Source organism: Elephas maximus, chromosome 4 (assembly GCF_024166365.1).
Source record: "Elephas maximus indicus isolate mEleMax1 chromosome 4, mEleMax1 primary haplotype, whole genome shotgun sequence".
In the NCBI taxonomy this organism is placed as follows: domain Eukaryota; kingdom Metazoa; phylum Chordata; class Mammalia; order Proboscidea; family Elephantidae; genus Elephas; species Elephas maximus.
In genome coordinates, this window is record NC_064822.1 from 111,126,487 (window position 1) to 111,138,151 (window position 11,665).

An 11,665-nucleotide genomic window follows, 5' to 3' on the forward strand; every position below is an offset into this window, starting at 1 on the left:
GGCTCTTGTTTCTTGGTGCTATGAGGTCTCCAGGTCTCTCTGTTCACTTGCTTCTCTCTTTCACATTCCAAAAGAGATTGATTTAAGGCACAACCTAGTCTTGTAGATTAAGTCCTGCCTCATTAACATAACTGCTGCTAATCCCGCCTCATTAACATCGTGGAGGTAGGATTTGCAACACATAGGAATATCACATCAGATCACAAAATGGTGACAATCACACAGTACAGGAAATCATGGACTAGCCAAGTTGACACACTTTGATTGCCCCATGCTGAACCTTTTCATTTACACACTGAGAAACCAGCAAGTAAAACATGCGTTCAAAGACTTGGTTCATAAAATAGAATTTCCTGCAAATTAATGAAAGTATTAACACAATTGAGTGTCATTATGAAGGTTCAATAAAGAATAAATGAAGTTCTAGCCGCCTTCTAATATTCATACCCATCTCTCTTTACCACAACTTATGCTGAAACCAATTGCTTAAACTTTCTTTTTAATCCAGAAGTGTCTATGTTGTGTTTTCCTTTGAAACTTTAGGTAAGTTCAACATAATCACTAATTTATACTTCTGAATTGAAAACCAGTGCCTATAGAACATAGTCCACTTGGCTAATTATTCTGAACAATAAAAATGGTTTACATTTAATGGCTTAAAAGGGCAAGTACTTTTAATCACCTAACTCTTAAATTTTCTCTTCTCTGTTATTAGTATAATAAGTTTCTTAGAAATTATATGAAATATGGAATTAAATATTTAAAACACCACATTTTTGCACACTATCTATAGTATAAACACTCATTTGACAGGCTTGGGTGTTATTTTTCTAACTTACAAGTAATTTTGAAATTCATAAATACTCTGTTTTCTCGTTATACTGAAGGCACATGTTATGTCCGGTTTTATATACTCTCCTAGGTATCTATATTTTTCAAATGTGTGGCAAAGAAATATTTAGGCTGCCACTACTACTCTTATGTAACCTGGAAGTCTGATAGAATTGTAATAAATAATAATAGGTCTTCTACAGAGAATATTTACTCTGTCATACACTTAAATATTTAAGTTCTATGCCATATTTTATTTAATTTTTGTAGATATATGACAAACTAGACATGACTATTTCCCTTTAAAAAATGTGTAAATTAGTGCCCAATTTGAGTAACTTGCCTGAGGCCAGGAGCTACACTGGCTTGTATGATAGCCTGATCAAAAACAAACTAAAATAGAAGAAAATAAAAAACCTGGAATTTTTTCTGTTTGTGTTAATAGTTGAGACTCTGTGAGAACTTGCGTAGTTTATATCATTTACTAAGAATCTGAACAATATTATCTATTATTTTTTCACTCAAATGATCTAATTTGATCATAAGTATGTTATTTATGGTAGCCAGGGAAGATACAAACCTCCAATATTATTCTTGGCATATAAATGATAGCATTATTGAATCACTATAAGATACTCTCTTCATTTTGCTATTGCAGGGGAGCAGTAGGGGAGTGAGCACGATAAAAGTATAAAATATTAACAGTACGTGATAGTAAAACTTTGTATTGGGAGGCAGATTGAAAATAATAAGGTTAATGAATGTGTTTATTACAATGTGGTAGATTCCCAGCTTTAAAAAATGGCGTGGAGTATTGGGTAGAAATCTGGATTTGGACATATTTGGTTTCTAGTCTCTGTCTAGGAAAAAAGGAAAAAAGTCAAGGGACAAATTTCACACTTAAGTGTTATTGTTTGTTAGCTTTTATGCCCTGTCTCACTGGACACTGTCCCACAAGCTCCCTTTTCCAATTTCTATACTAATGTGTGTTATGTTTTAAATTCCTTAGTGTTTTGTATACTTTCCTCTTCTGGTGATTTTGATTCTCTGAATCAATCCCCCTGAGCCAGTGGCTGATCAGATAGATAAAACATTAAGTAGAAGTGCAAGTAAAATCTATGCAGTAATCATGCCATGGAGTTTCAACACATCTTCTGACATTTTTCCTCTTTTATTTTTTTTGCTGCTTTCTCACTCTGCAGTTGTTTCCCAAGGGTAAAATGAGACACATCATTAACAGGGCATTGCAAGATCCTATGTTCAATGGGAAAAGGAGATGATGGATTCAGCAATACTAGCTTCCCTCGATTACAACGATGGCATTTGCTGATAACTTCTTACTATCCTAGCTGTTCTGAATGTGTGTAAAACTGTGTGAATAACAGAGGTAAGTATAGTAATAAAAGGCAGTGAAAATCTCCCTATTCTTAACATTGATTTATTTTGTATCAGCCTGACTTCTAATCAAATTAAACAGGATATATTATGCTTATAGTTTAAAACTAAATATATTAAAAAGTATTTTTTAAGAGGCAAGTATATATTATTTTATTGTATCAGTTTATTAATTCTACATCAGTTGAATGGAGACAACTGCTGTTTCTACGTCTGTGTGTTTCTAATTGTACATCGGCTGTGCAGTGCTGGGTTTAAGTGAACAGAATTTCATTTCAGGTAGTCTGATATTATATTTAAGACTTGCTAGCTATATAAATTTTTTAAGTTGCATAATTTCCCCCAGCCTTAGTTTTTAAATTTAAGAATAAAAATAAAAATTTCATAGCATAGTTATGAAGAATAAATCAGATAAATTATAAAATCTTTAGTCTTTCACTGAAATAGTTCCTTTGATAATTTGAAGATAGGAATATCCTTTCCAAAGTTGAGACTTTATTCCAATTAAATTAAAAATATATTTAATTAAACTCTTATTTTTAAGTACTTATCGAGTGTGATATAATTTATGAACTACTTTTTCATTTGTTATTTCAATTAATTCTCATAAACACCCTTGACATTTCAACTTCATTTTTAGAAGAAATTCAGTAACTCATTCAAAGTCACACATTCACTGTGTGCTCTGTTCGAATTTTTAATGCACGTCTCTCTATTTGCAAAGCCCATATACTTTCTAGGGTAATAAATTGATCTCATAAATTGAAAATTAATATTAAATCTATCATTTTATTAATAATGATTTATTTTTCTTGTCTCTGGTGGCAAAGTGGTTAAGAGCTATGGCTGCTAACCAAAAGGTCAGCAGTTCAAATCCACCAGCTGCTCCTTGGAAACCATATGGAGAAGCTCTACTCTGTCCTATAAGATCGCTATGAGCCAGAGTCAATTCAATAGCAATGAGTTTCTTGTTTCTGTATTAAATGATCCATTAAATTATAGATGGCTAATTAGTGAACTGAAAGCGTGAGGTTATGAGTTGATATTCTCCACAAACTTCTACATGTGTGAATGTTACTCTTTCTGAAATTATTAAGTGTGATTTGGTGATGTCTATTTTCCTTATTTATTTCTATACACACTGGTATGAAATCTGAGAATCGAAGCTACCCATCTTTATTAAAGTGAAGAAATATAAAATATTCTGCTTTTTCCAGGGAAATATTACTCTAAGAACTATGAAAAGTAGTAAAAAAAAAAAAAATTGCAATGGAACAATTCTGCCAGCAAGTCAATGGCATCTCCTGTGGAGACTTTGTTTCATTCAGGTAGAGGAAAGGACTCAAAAGAACCTGGTGTTATTGTCCAAAGCCAAGAACCACTGAGCAGTGCCAAATGCATATTTTAGTGTAATTATGAAGCTATGTTGCATGTTGTTCACAACACTGTACTAAACTCTTTTTCTTTTTTCTAACACATTAATTTAAACCCTGAACAAGCCTTTAAATTCAATAAGGTAAAAAGAGACAGGGTGACATGGTCAATAAAACAAATTGCTTTGAAGATTTGCTCTGTCTCTGTTTTTCTAATGGCCTTTAATGAGACGACTAAAGAAGAAAGAACTGAGCAAACATGGAGGTAGGTGGAAAAGGTAGACTTTCAAAATCATTAAACTGCCAACCGGCATTCCCACCTAGTATAACATAAAGCAGTAAAAAGAAAGAAAGAAAAAAAAAAAGAGAGAGAGAGAAAAGAAACACCAGAAAAGAAGTGGAACCAGTCAAAGGTACCTCTTGTTTGTCAAAGGTGCATCCTTCAATCTTTCAAAGCTAACTTGACCTTTAAGATAAAGTCCCTTTCTTACCTTGTGCATCAAGCAATTGTCATCAGTATTCTAAAAAGTGGCTGTTAGTATTTACTTGATGGGAGAGATTTTGGAAGAGCAGAATATAGGAGTGTTTTGAGAACAAGTGCCCTGAAGATCGTTTCCAGTCATCTTACTTAAGCAATGTTAAGGATTACTATTCTGTCTCAGGGGTCTTTTGAAGGTAAAGAAGGATCCATTTTGATGAAATGGGTGGAAGGAGATGTAAAGCCTGGTGACACAAGCCATGTTCAGCCAGGGAAAATATGAATCTGCACTCAGAAATACAAAGCTGAAATGATGAGTTAAAATCTTGAAGATATCCTTCACTACTCTACCTGAGTACATCCTTGGGATGACTTAAGAATCTGCAAACCATATGACCTCTGAAACACTGAAGTTTATTTTTCTCTAACGGTTTTAAATGGTGAACATTTTTATCAGCCTATTTGATGTACATAAATATAATTCATTGAATTTACTTAAATATTTTTACATAAAATTTGGTGTACTGCCACTAATCTTGTAATACCAGATCATGTCCTGTTAGAGTTTCTTCTTGCTAATTTTTTTTTAATGATCCTTGCAGACTGGGTATAGAACTGTTTATTTTTTGTTACGCACAAGTAAACTTTCCTAATATCTCTTCGTATGTGGTTTCACAGGGCTTCATACATTTCTTCAGGGCTTTAATCAATCACCAGAATGAGTAAGTCATGGTACTTTATTCAGAAAAATATTAAAATTAAGAGGAAAAATAGATATGTATTTTTAAAACTTGAACACATTTAAAATTACTGTGCAATGATACATTAACCCAAACCAAACCCGTTGCTATTGAGTTGATTCTGATTCATAGTGACCCTGTAAGACAGAGCAGAACCACCCATAAAGTTTCCAGGGAGCAGCTAGTTAGCTGCTTAGCAGCTGTAGCTCTTAACTGCTGTGCCACCAGGGCTCCACTCAGTATGTAATAATAATTTATTGTACTCACTGAATAATAATAATAAAAACAATAATAATTACTATAGTAACACCCTGGGTCACTAATGCCAGTAAACTATTGCAGGAACTTCACTCTTGAGATTAAAGTAAAATATTGTCTATTTCATGAGAATGCCCTTTAGGACTTTAAGGTGTTATGAAAAAAACAAGTGATTTAATGAATAGTGACCCCTGACAAAGGAAGAATGATATCACTGGACTCGCAGAGCGAGGTGAAAGGATGGATTGTAAAGTAATTTAAAGGGAAATAATTTTTAAGTAATATTTTATGAATATAAATTTTTAAAATTTATATATCAATAACATTTTCTTTCCTTTACATATCCTTTGTTTTCAATTTACTTAACACAGAGATTTGGGGCAAATATTATAGGTGAAGTAGGAAAATAATTTATCTTGCAAAACACAGACATGAATTTAAGAAAATGTCCAAACTATAATACAGCATAAAATAGAGAACCGCACATGATGGCAACGTCAGGTTCAACAACAATTCAACATCTATTAATTTATTTATTTGACAAGTGTTTGTATAAAATCTACTATATACTATGCAAGGAGCCCTGATGGTATAATGGTTAAATGTTCAGCAGCTAATCAAAAGGTGGGTGGTTTGAACCCACCAGCTGCTACATGGAAGAAAAGACCTGGTGAACTGCTCCCATAAAGATTAACCCTTTGCCACTGAGTTTATTTGGACTCATAGTGACACTATATGACAAAGTAGAACTGCCCTATATGGTTTGTCACTATAGGGTTGCTATGAGTCGGAATCAACTGGATGGCAACGGGTTTGGGGTTTTTTTGGTTTAATTTTTAGGGAAGCATACTGTCACACCTTTCTCTGGCAGAGCAGGTGGTGGGTTTAAACTGCTGACCTTTCGTTTAGCAGCTGGCATTAAACCACTGCACCACCAGGGCTCCCATGAAAGATTACAGCCTAGAAAACCCTATGGGACAGTTCTACTTCACCCTATAGGGTCACTACAAGTGGAAATTGACTCTGGCCCACAACAACACAACATATAATAAATACTGGATTATGTTGCAATCCTTTTGGCAATTAGACACTGTCCCAACTTTCAAGAATGCACATGGTAGTGAGAGGATTCACAGATTTGGGCACAGTATGTTAAGTGTGATGGGTTTGGGAAGCATGGCTATAAGGTCTTTATGGAAGCCCATGCAACGGATACAAAACCTATTGCTGTGTTGAGTAAGAAGGGATTTGATTATGGTTATCATTACAATGTGCTACCTACAGGCTACCTACATCCACATATATTATTTCATTCCAGCCTCACAATCACTCTCAAAAAGGTTTGTATTACTGACGAGGAGCAGAGAAACTAAGTAGCCATTGGTGGCAGTGCTGACATCTCGCAAACATCTAGCATGTTGCAAAAACTCGGTAATCAAATCCAAGCTGAGATGGGAGCAGTGGGATGTGTGTGTATGGTGGTGATGTGGTGGAGAAGAAAAATACCAGGATGGGAGAGGTCAGCATCATGTAGATGAAATGGAAGAACAAGGCTAAGATTCACTTGCCTAGAAGACCAGACAGGCACTATAAAACGTACCTCCCCTTTTTTTTTTAAATTATTACTTGTATTTTTCCTATGGGATTCTATTGGTAGTAAATTTATCTTAGACATAGTCTTTTATATAGGTCATATCTTCTTAATCCCAAAGGTTTTCAGCTCAATGGTTAAGGAACATTTTTTCAATAGAAAATCCTTACATCACTTTCACTAAATACTGGGCATTTTTCTAAATACTTCAATAGATTAACTTATTTGTTGTAATTAGTTGCTGTCTAGCTGATTCTGACTCGTTGTGGCCCCATGTGTGCAGAGCAGACTGCTCCATAGGGTTATCTAGGCTGTGACCTTTCAGAAGCAGATTGCCAGGCCTACCTTTCAAGGTGCCTATGGGTTTGACCCTCCAACCTTTTGGTCAGCCTTTCAGCTAGTAGTAAAGCATTGAACTATTTGCACAGCCAGGGACTCCTATTAACTCATTTAATTCATTAGCTCATTTAATATTCACAAAAACCTTATGAGGTAGAAGGGCATACAGAGAAAGAAATGGTATATTTACAGATGAAGAGACTAAAGCACAGAGGAATTAAGTGATTTTGAGACCTAGTAAGCAGCTTAGACTGAAACATAGAGATTCTTACTCTTCCCTATGAAATATCTTTGGTAATACATTTTATTTATTTAAAAAAAATAAAACATGCTATTTTAAAAACATAACAAAAATTTAAAACCAGCTTTTTTTGGAGTATACCTATGTATCTGTTTGATTAAGGATAATTCTGGAATAATATTAGTAAAAACTGTTATTTTATATTGTTTTTGCTGTTAGATGCCATCAAGTCAGTTCTGACTCAGAGTGACAGAGCAGAGCTGTTCTACAGGGTTTTCTTAGCTATAATCTTTAAGGAAGCAGATAGCCAGGTTTCTCTCCCTCTGAGCCACTGGGTGGGTTCAAACTGACATCCTTTTAGTTAATAGCCCAATCCTGAACTGTTTATGCCACCAGGGCTCATTATTATTTTTTTTTAAAAAGAAAAATGCATCGTATAGGAACAAAAATAATAATGATACATAAGTAGGCTGAAACATCGTGAAATATTGCCAGAGATTCAGATGCAATCAATCTGTTTTAAGCCTTCCCAGTTTCTCTCACATTATGGATTAAATTGTGTTCTCTAAAATATTTGTCAACTTGGCTAGACCATGATTCCCAGTATTGTGTCATTGTCCACCATTTTGTCATCTGATATGAATTTCCTATGTGTTATAAATCCTACCTGTATGATGTTAATGAAGCAGAATTAGAGGCAGTTATGTTAATGAGACAGAACTAAATCTATAAGAATAGGTTGCATCTTGAGTCAGTCTCTTTTGAGATACAAAAGAGAGAAGTGAGCAGAGAGGCAGAGGGACTTCATACCAACAAGAATTAAGAACCAGGAGGGGAGTGTATCCTTTGGACCCGGGGTTCTTGTGCTGAGAAACTCCTAGACCAGAGAAGAATTGACGAAAAGGATCTTCCCCCAGAGCTGACAGAAGAAGCCCTCCCCTGGAGCTGGCACCCTGAATTTGGGCTTCTAGCCTTCTAGACTGTGAGAGAATTAGTTTTGCTTTGTTAAAGCCATCCAAAAAAAAAAAAAACTTGTGGTATTTCTATTATAGCAGCACTAGATAACTAAGATAGTCTTCTATCTCTTGCTGCCTACTTTTCCTAATATCTGAGATTATTCGTGGAAATGGCTTCACTATCTCTGACTTCCAAAGAGTTAGTAGCACTTGGAAAAGCAAAAGTGGATAGATGACTAAGGATAAATGAGTCACCTTTTTAGAAATGTCAAACTACCTTTTTGAGAAAAATTTAACCTTTAACTGATTACTTGTCTTTTCAATTGATATACCTGTAGACTCACCTACAATAATGAGAAAAACAGAATGAGAAACTTTCTTTGGGGTGGGGGCAATGACACAAGTAGATTCTGGTTGAGGAGGAACCTTCTGGAATGTCTACTTGAAAGTTTCCCCATGTGCCTGTCAGTTTGTTATACTTCTGGGGCTTGTGTACTGATTGCTGTGATGCTGAAAGCTATGCCACCGATATTCAAATACTAGCAGGGTCACCCATGGTAGACAGGTTTCAGGTGAGCTATCAGTCTAAGACAGACTAGGAAGAAAGAACTGGCAGTCTACTTCTGAAAAGAATTAGCCAATGAAAACTTTATGAACAACAATGGTAACATTGTCTGATATAGTGCCCAAAGACGAGCCCCTCAGGTTGGAAGGCCCTCAAAAGATGACTGGGGAAGAGCTACCTCCTCAAAGTAGAGTCCACCTTGATGACAGGGATGGAGTCGAGCTTGTGCAACCTTCATTTGATGATGTGGCATGAGGTAAAATGAGAAGAAACAACTGCAAACATTCGTTAATAATCGGAACATGTAATATACGAAGTATAAATCCAGGAAAATTGGAAATCTTCAAAAATTAAATGGAACACATAAACATCGATATCTTAGGCATTAGTGAACTCAAGTGGATTGGTATTGGCCATTTTAAATCAGATAATCATATAATCTACTATGCCAGGAATGACAACTTGAAGAGAATGGTATTGTGTGCATTGTGAAAACAACATTTCAAGGTCTATCCTGAAGTACAGTGCTGTCAGAGGTGGGATAATATCTATATGCCTACAAGGAAGACTGGTTAATATGACTATTACTCAAATTTACACACCAACCACTAAGGCCAAAGATGAAGAAATTGAAGATTTTTACCAACTTCTGCAGTCCGAAATTGATCAAACATGTAATCAGAATTCATTGATAATTACTGGTGATTGGAATGAGAAAGTTGGAAACAAAGAAGGATTGGTAGTTGGAAAAACAGCCTTGGTGATAGAAATGATATTGAAGATCACATGATAGAATTTTGCAAGATCATGGGAGCAGCAGTGAAGAAATTAAAGAAAAAACAAAACAAACACATTTCATTGGGCAAATCTGCTGCAAAAGACCTCTATAAAGTATAAAAGAGCAAAGATGTCACCTTGAAGACTAAGGTGCGCCAGATGGAAGCCATGGTGTTTTCAATCACCTCATATGCATGTAAAAGCTGGAAGACGAAAGAAAAATCAATACATTTGAATTATGGTAATGGGGAAGAATATTGAACATATCATAGACTGCCAAAAAAATGAACAAATCTGTCTTGGAAGAAGTACAGGCAGAATGCCCCTTAGAAGCAAGGATAGTGAAACTTAATCCCATGTACTTGAACATGTTATCAGGAGAGACCAGTCCTTGGGGAAGGACATCGTGCTTGGTAAAGTAGAGGTTCAGCAAAAAAGGGGACGATACTCAACGAGATGGATTGACACAGTGGCTGCAGGAAGGGATCAAGAATAATAACGACTGTGAGGCTGGTGCAGGACCAGACAAGTTTTTAATTCTATTATACATGGTGTCGCTATGAGTCAGAATCAACTCGATGGCACCTAACAACAACTTGAAAGTTTACGGGTGGTATTCAGATTCAGAAAATTTGGGTTGAAATCCCTGCTTTATTACTTTAAGCTGGGTGATAATGTAAAGTTTTTGGTTTTGATTTTGTAACCTGCATTTGCCCAAGTTTTTGCCTGTAAAAGAGAGGAAGATAAAGCATTTTCATCATTATGTGGGTGCTTTAAATTTCCCTTGAAGGTGAAATAACATACTATCTCAGCAAACTTCCAGCCCCATAGTTGGGGTTTTTCTTAATGTATTTTTGTTCTTTGTGCTTTCTCCTATAGATCTGGCAGGAGAAAAACAAATAAGCAACTGAAGAATGAGAAACCATACAGCCCTAACAGAGTTTGTCCTCTTGGGATTGTCAGATGACCCAAAGCTTCAGATTGTGATTTTTGTCTTTCTGTTCATCACCTACATGCTCAGCATCACTGGGAACCTGACCATTATCACCCTCACCCTGCTGGATTCCCACCTCCAGACCCCCATGTATTTCTTCCTCAGGAATTTCTCCTTTTTAGAAGTTTCATTCACAACTGTCAGCATACCCAGATTCCTGGGCACCATTATTAGCGGAGATAAAACCATTTCCTTTAATAACTGCATTGCTCAGTTATTTTTCTTCATTCTCTTGGGAGTCACTGAATTTTACCTTCTGGCTGCCATGTCCTATGATCGCTATGTGGCCATCTGCAAACCCCTGCATTATGTGACTATCATGAATCGTAGAGTCTGCGCACTGCTTGTCTTCTCTTCATGGCTGACTTCATTCTTAATCATATTCCCTGCACTCATGTTGCTGTTAAAGCTTGATTATTGTAGATCTAACATGGACCATTTTACCTGTGATTATTTTCCCCTGCTGCAACTTTCTTGTTCAGACACAAAATTCCTAGAGGTAACGGGTTTTTCCTGTTCTGTGTTTACTCTACTGTTCACGTTGGCATTAATAATTCTGTCTTACATATATATCATCAGAACAATTTTGAGAATTCCTTCTACTAGTCAGAGGACAAAGGCCTTTTCCACGTGTTCTTCCCACATGATTGTCATCTCTATCTCTTACAGTAGTTGCATTTTCGTGTACATTAAACTCTCAGCAAAAGACAGGGTGTCTTTGAGCAAGGGAATAGCTGTGCTAAACACCTCAGTAGCTCCTATGCTGAACCCATTTATTTACAGCCTGAGGAATCAACAAGTTAAGCGAGCCTTCATGGACATGGCAAGGAGGACTGTATTTTTCACAAGCAAATCAAAAGATGTGGTGTCATGAAATAGAAGTGAAGGGCAATTTAAAAAATAAACATGGATTTTCAGTAGCGTGTTCAAAATCAGAATGTCTTCCTTTTAATTCATGGCCATACATTTTTTTTTTCTATGTAGTTCATAGGAATATTTTAAAAATATATTTCTCATTCCACTTAAAATACCTCTTTTATAAATTCTGACTCCCCTTTCTTCTGAACAGTTTTGTTAATCACAATTTCTTCAACAATATTTTTTTTGAAAAGGAAAATTGTCTTTTC

At 35.6% G+C, this 11,665-nt stretch overlaps 1 protein-coding gene across 1 annotated transcript; it reads left to right on the plus strand.

Moving 5' to 3' along the window:
* The first annotated feature begins 10,458 nt into the window (after positions 1–10,458).
* Positions 10,459–11,412, plus strand: LOC126076352 (olfactory receptor 6C1-like). The gene has a single exon (XM_049884897.1). It carries the CDS (start codon positions 10,459–10,461, stop codon positions 11,410–11,412), a length of 954 nt encoding a protein of 317 aa, XP_049740854.1.
* The last annotated feature ends 253 nt before the right edge of the window (positions 11,413–11,665 follow it).

What these genes read in the sequence shown, in the direction of transcription:
- LOC126076352 (XM_049884897.1), top strand. Translation starts at nt 10,459, where the DNA reads ATGAGAAACCATACAGCCCTAACAGAGTTTGTCCTCTTGGGATTGTCA.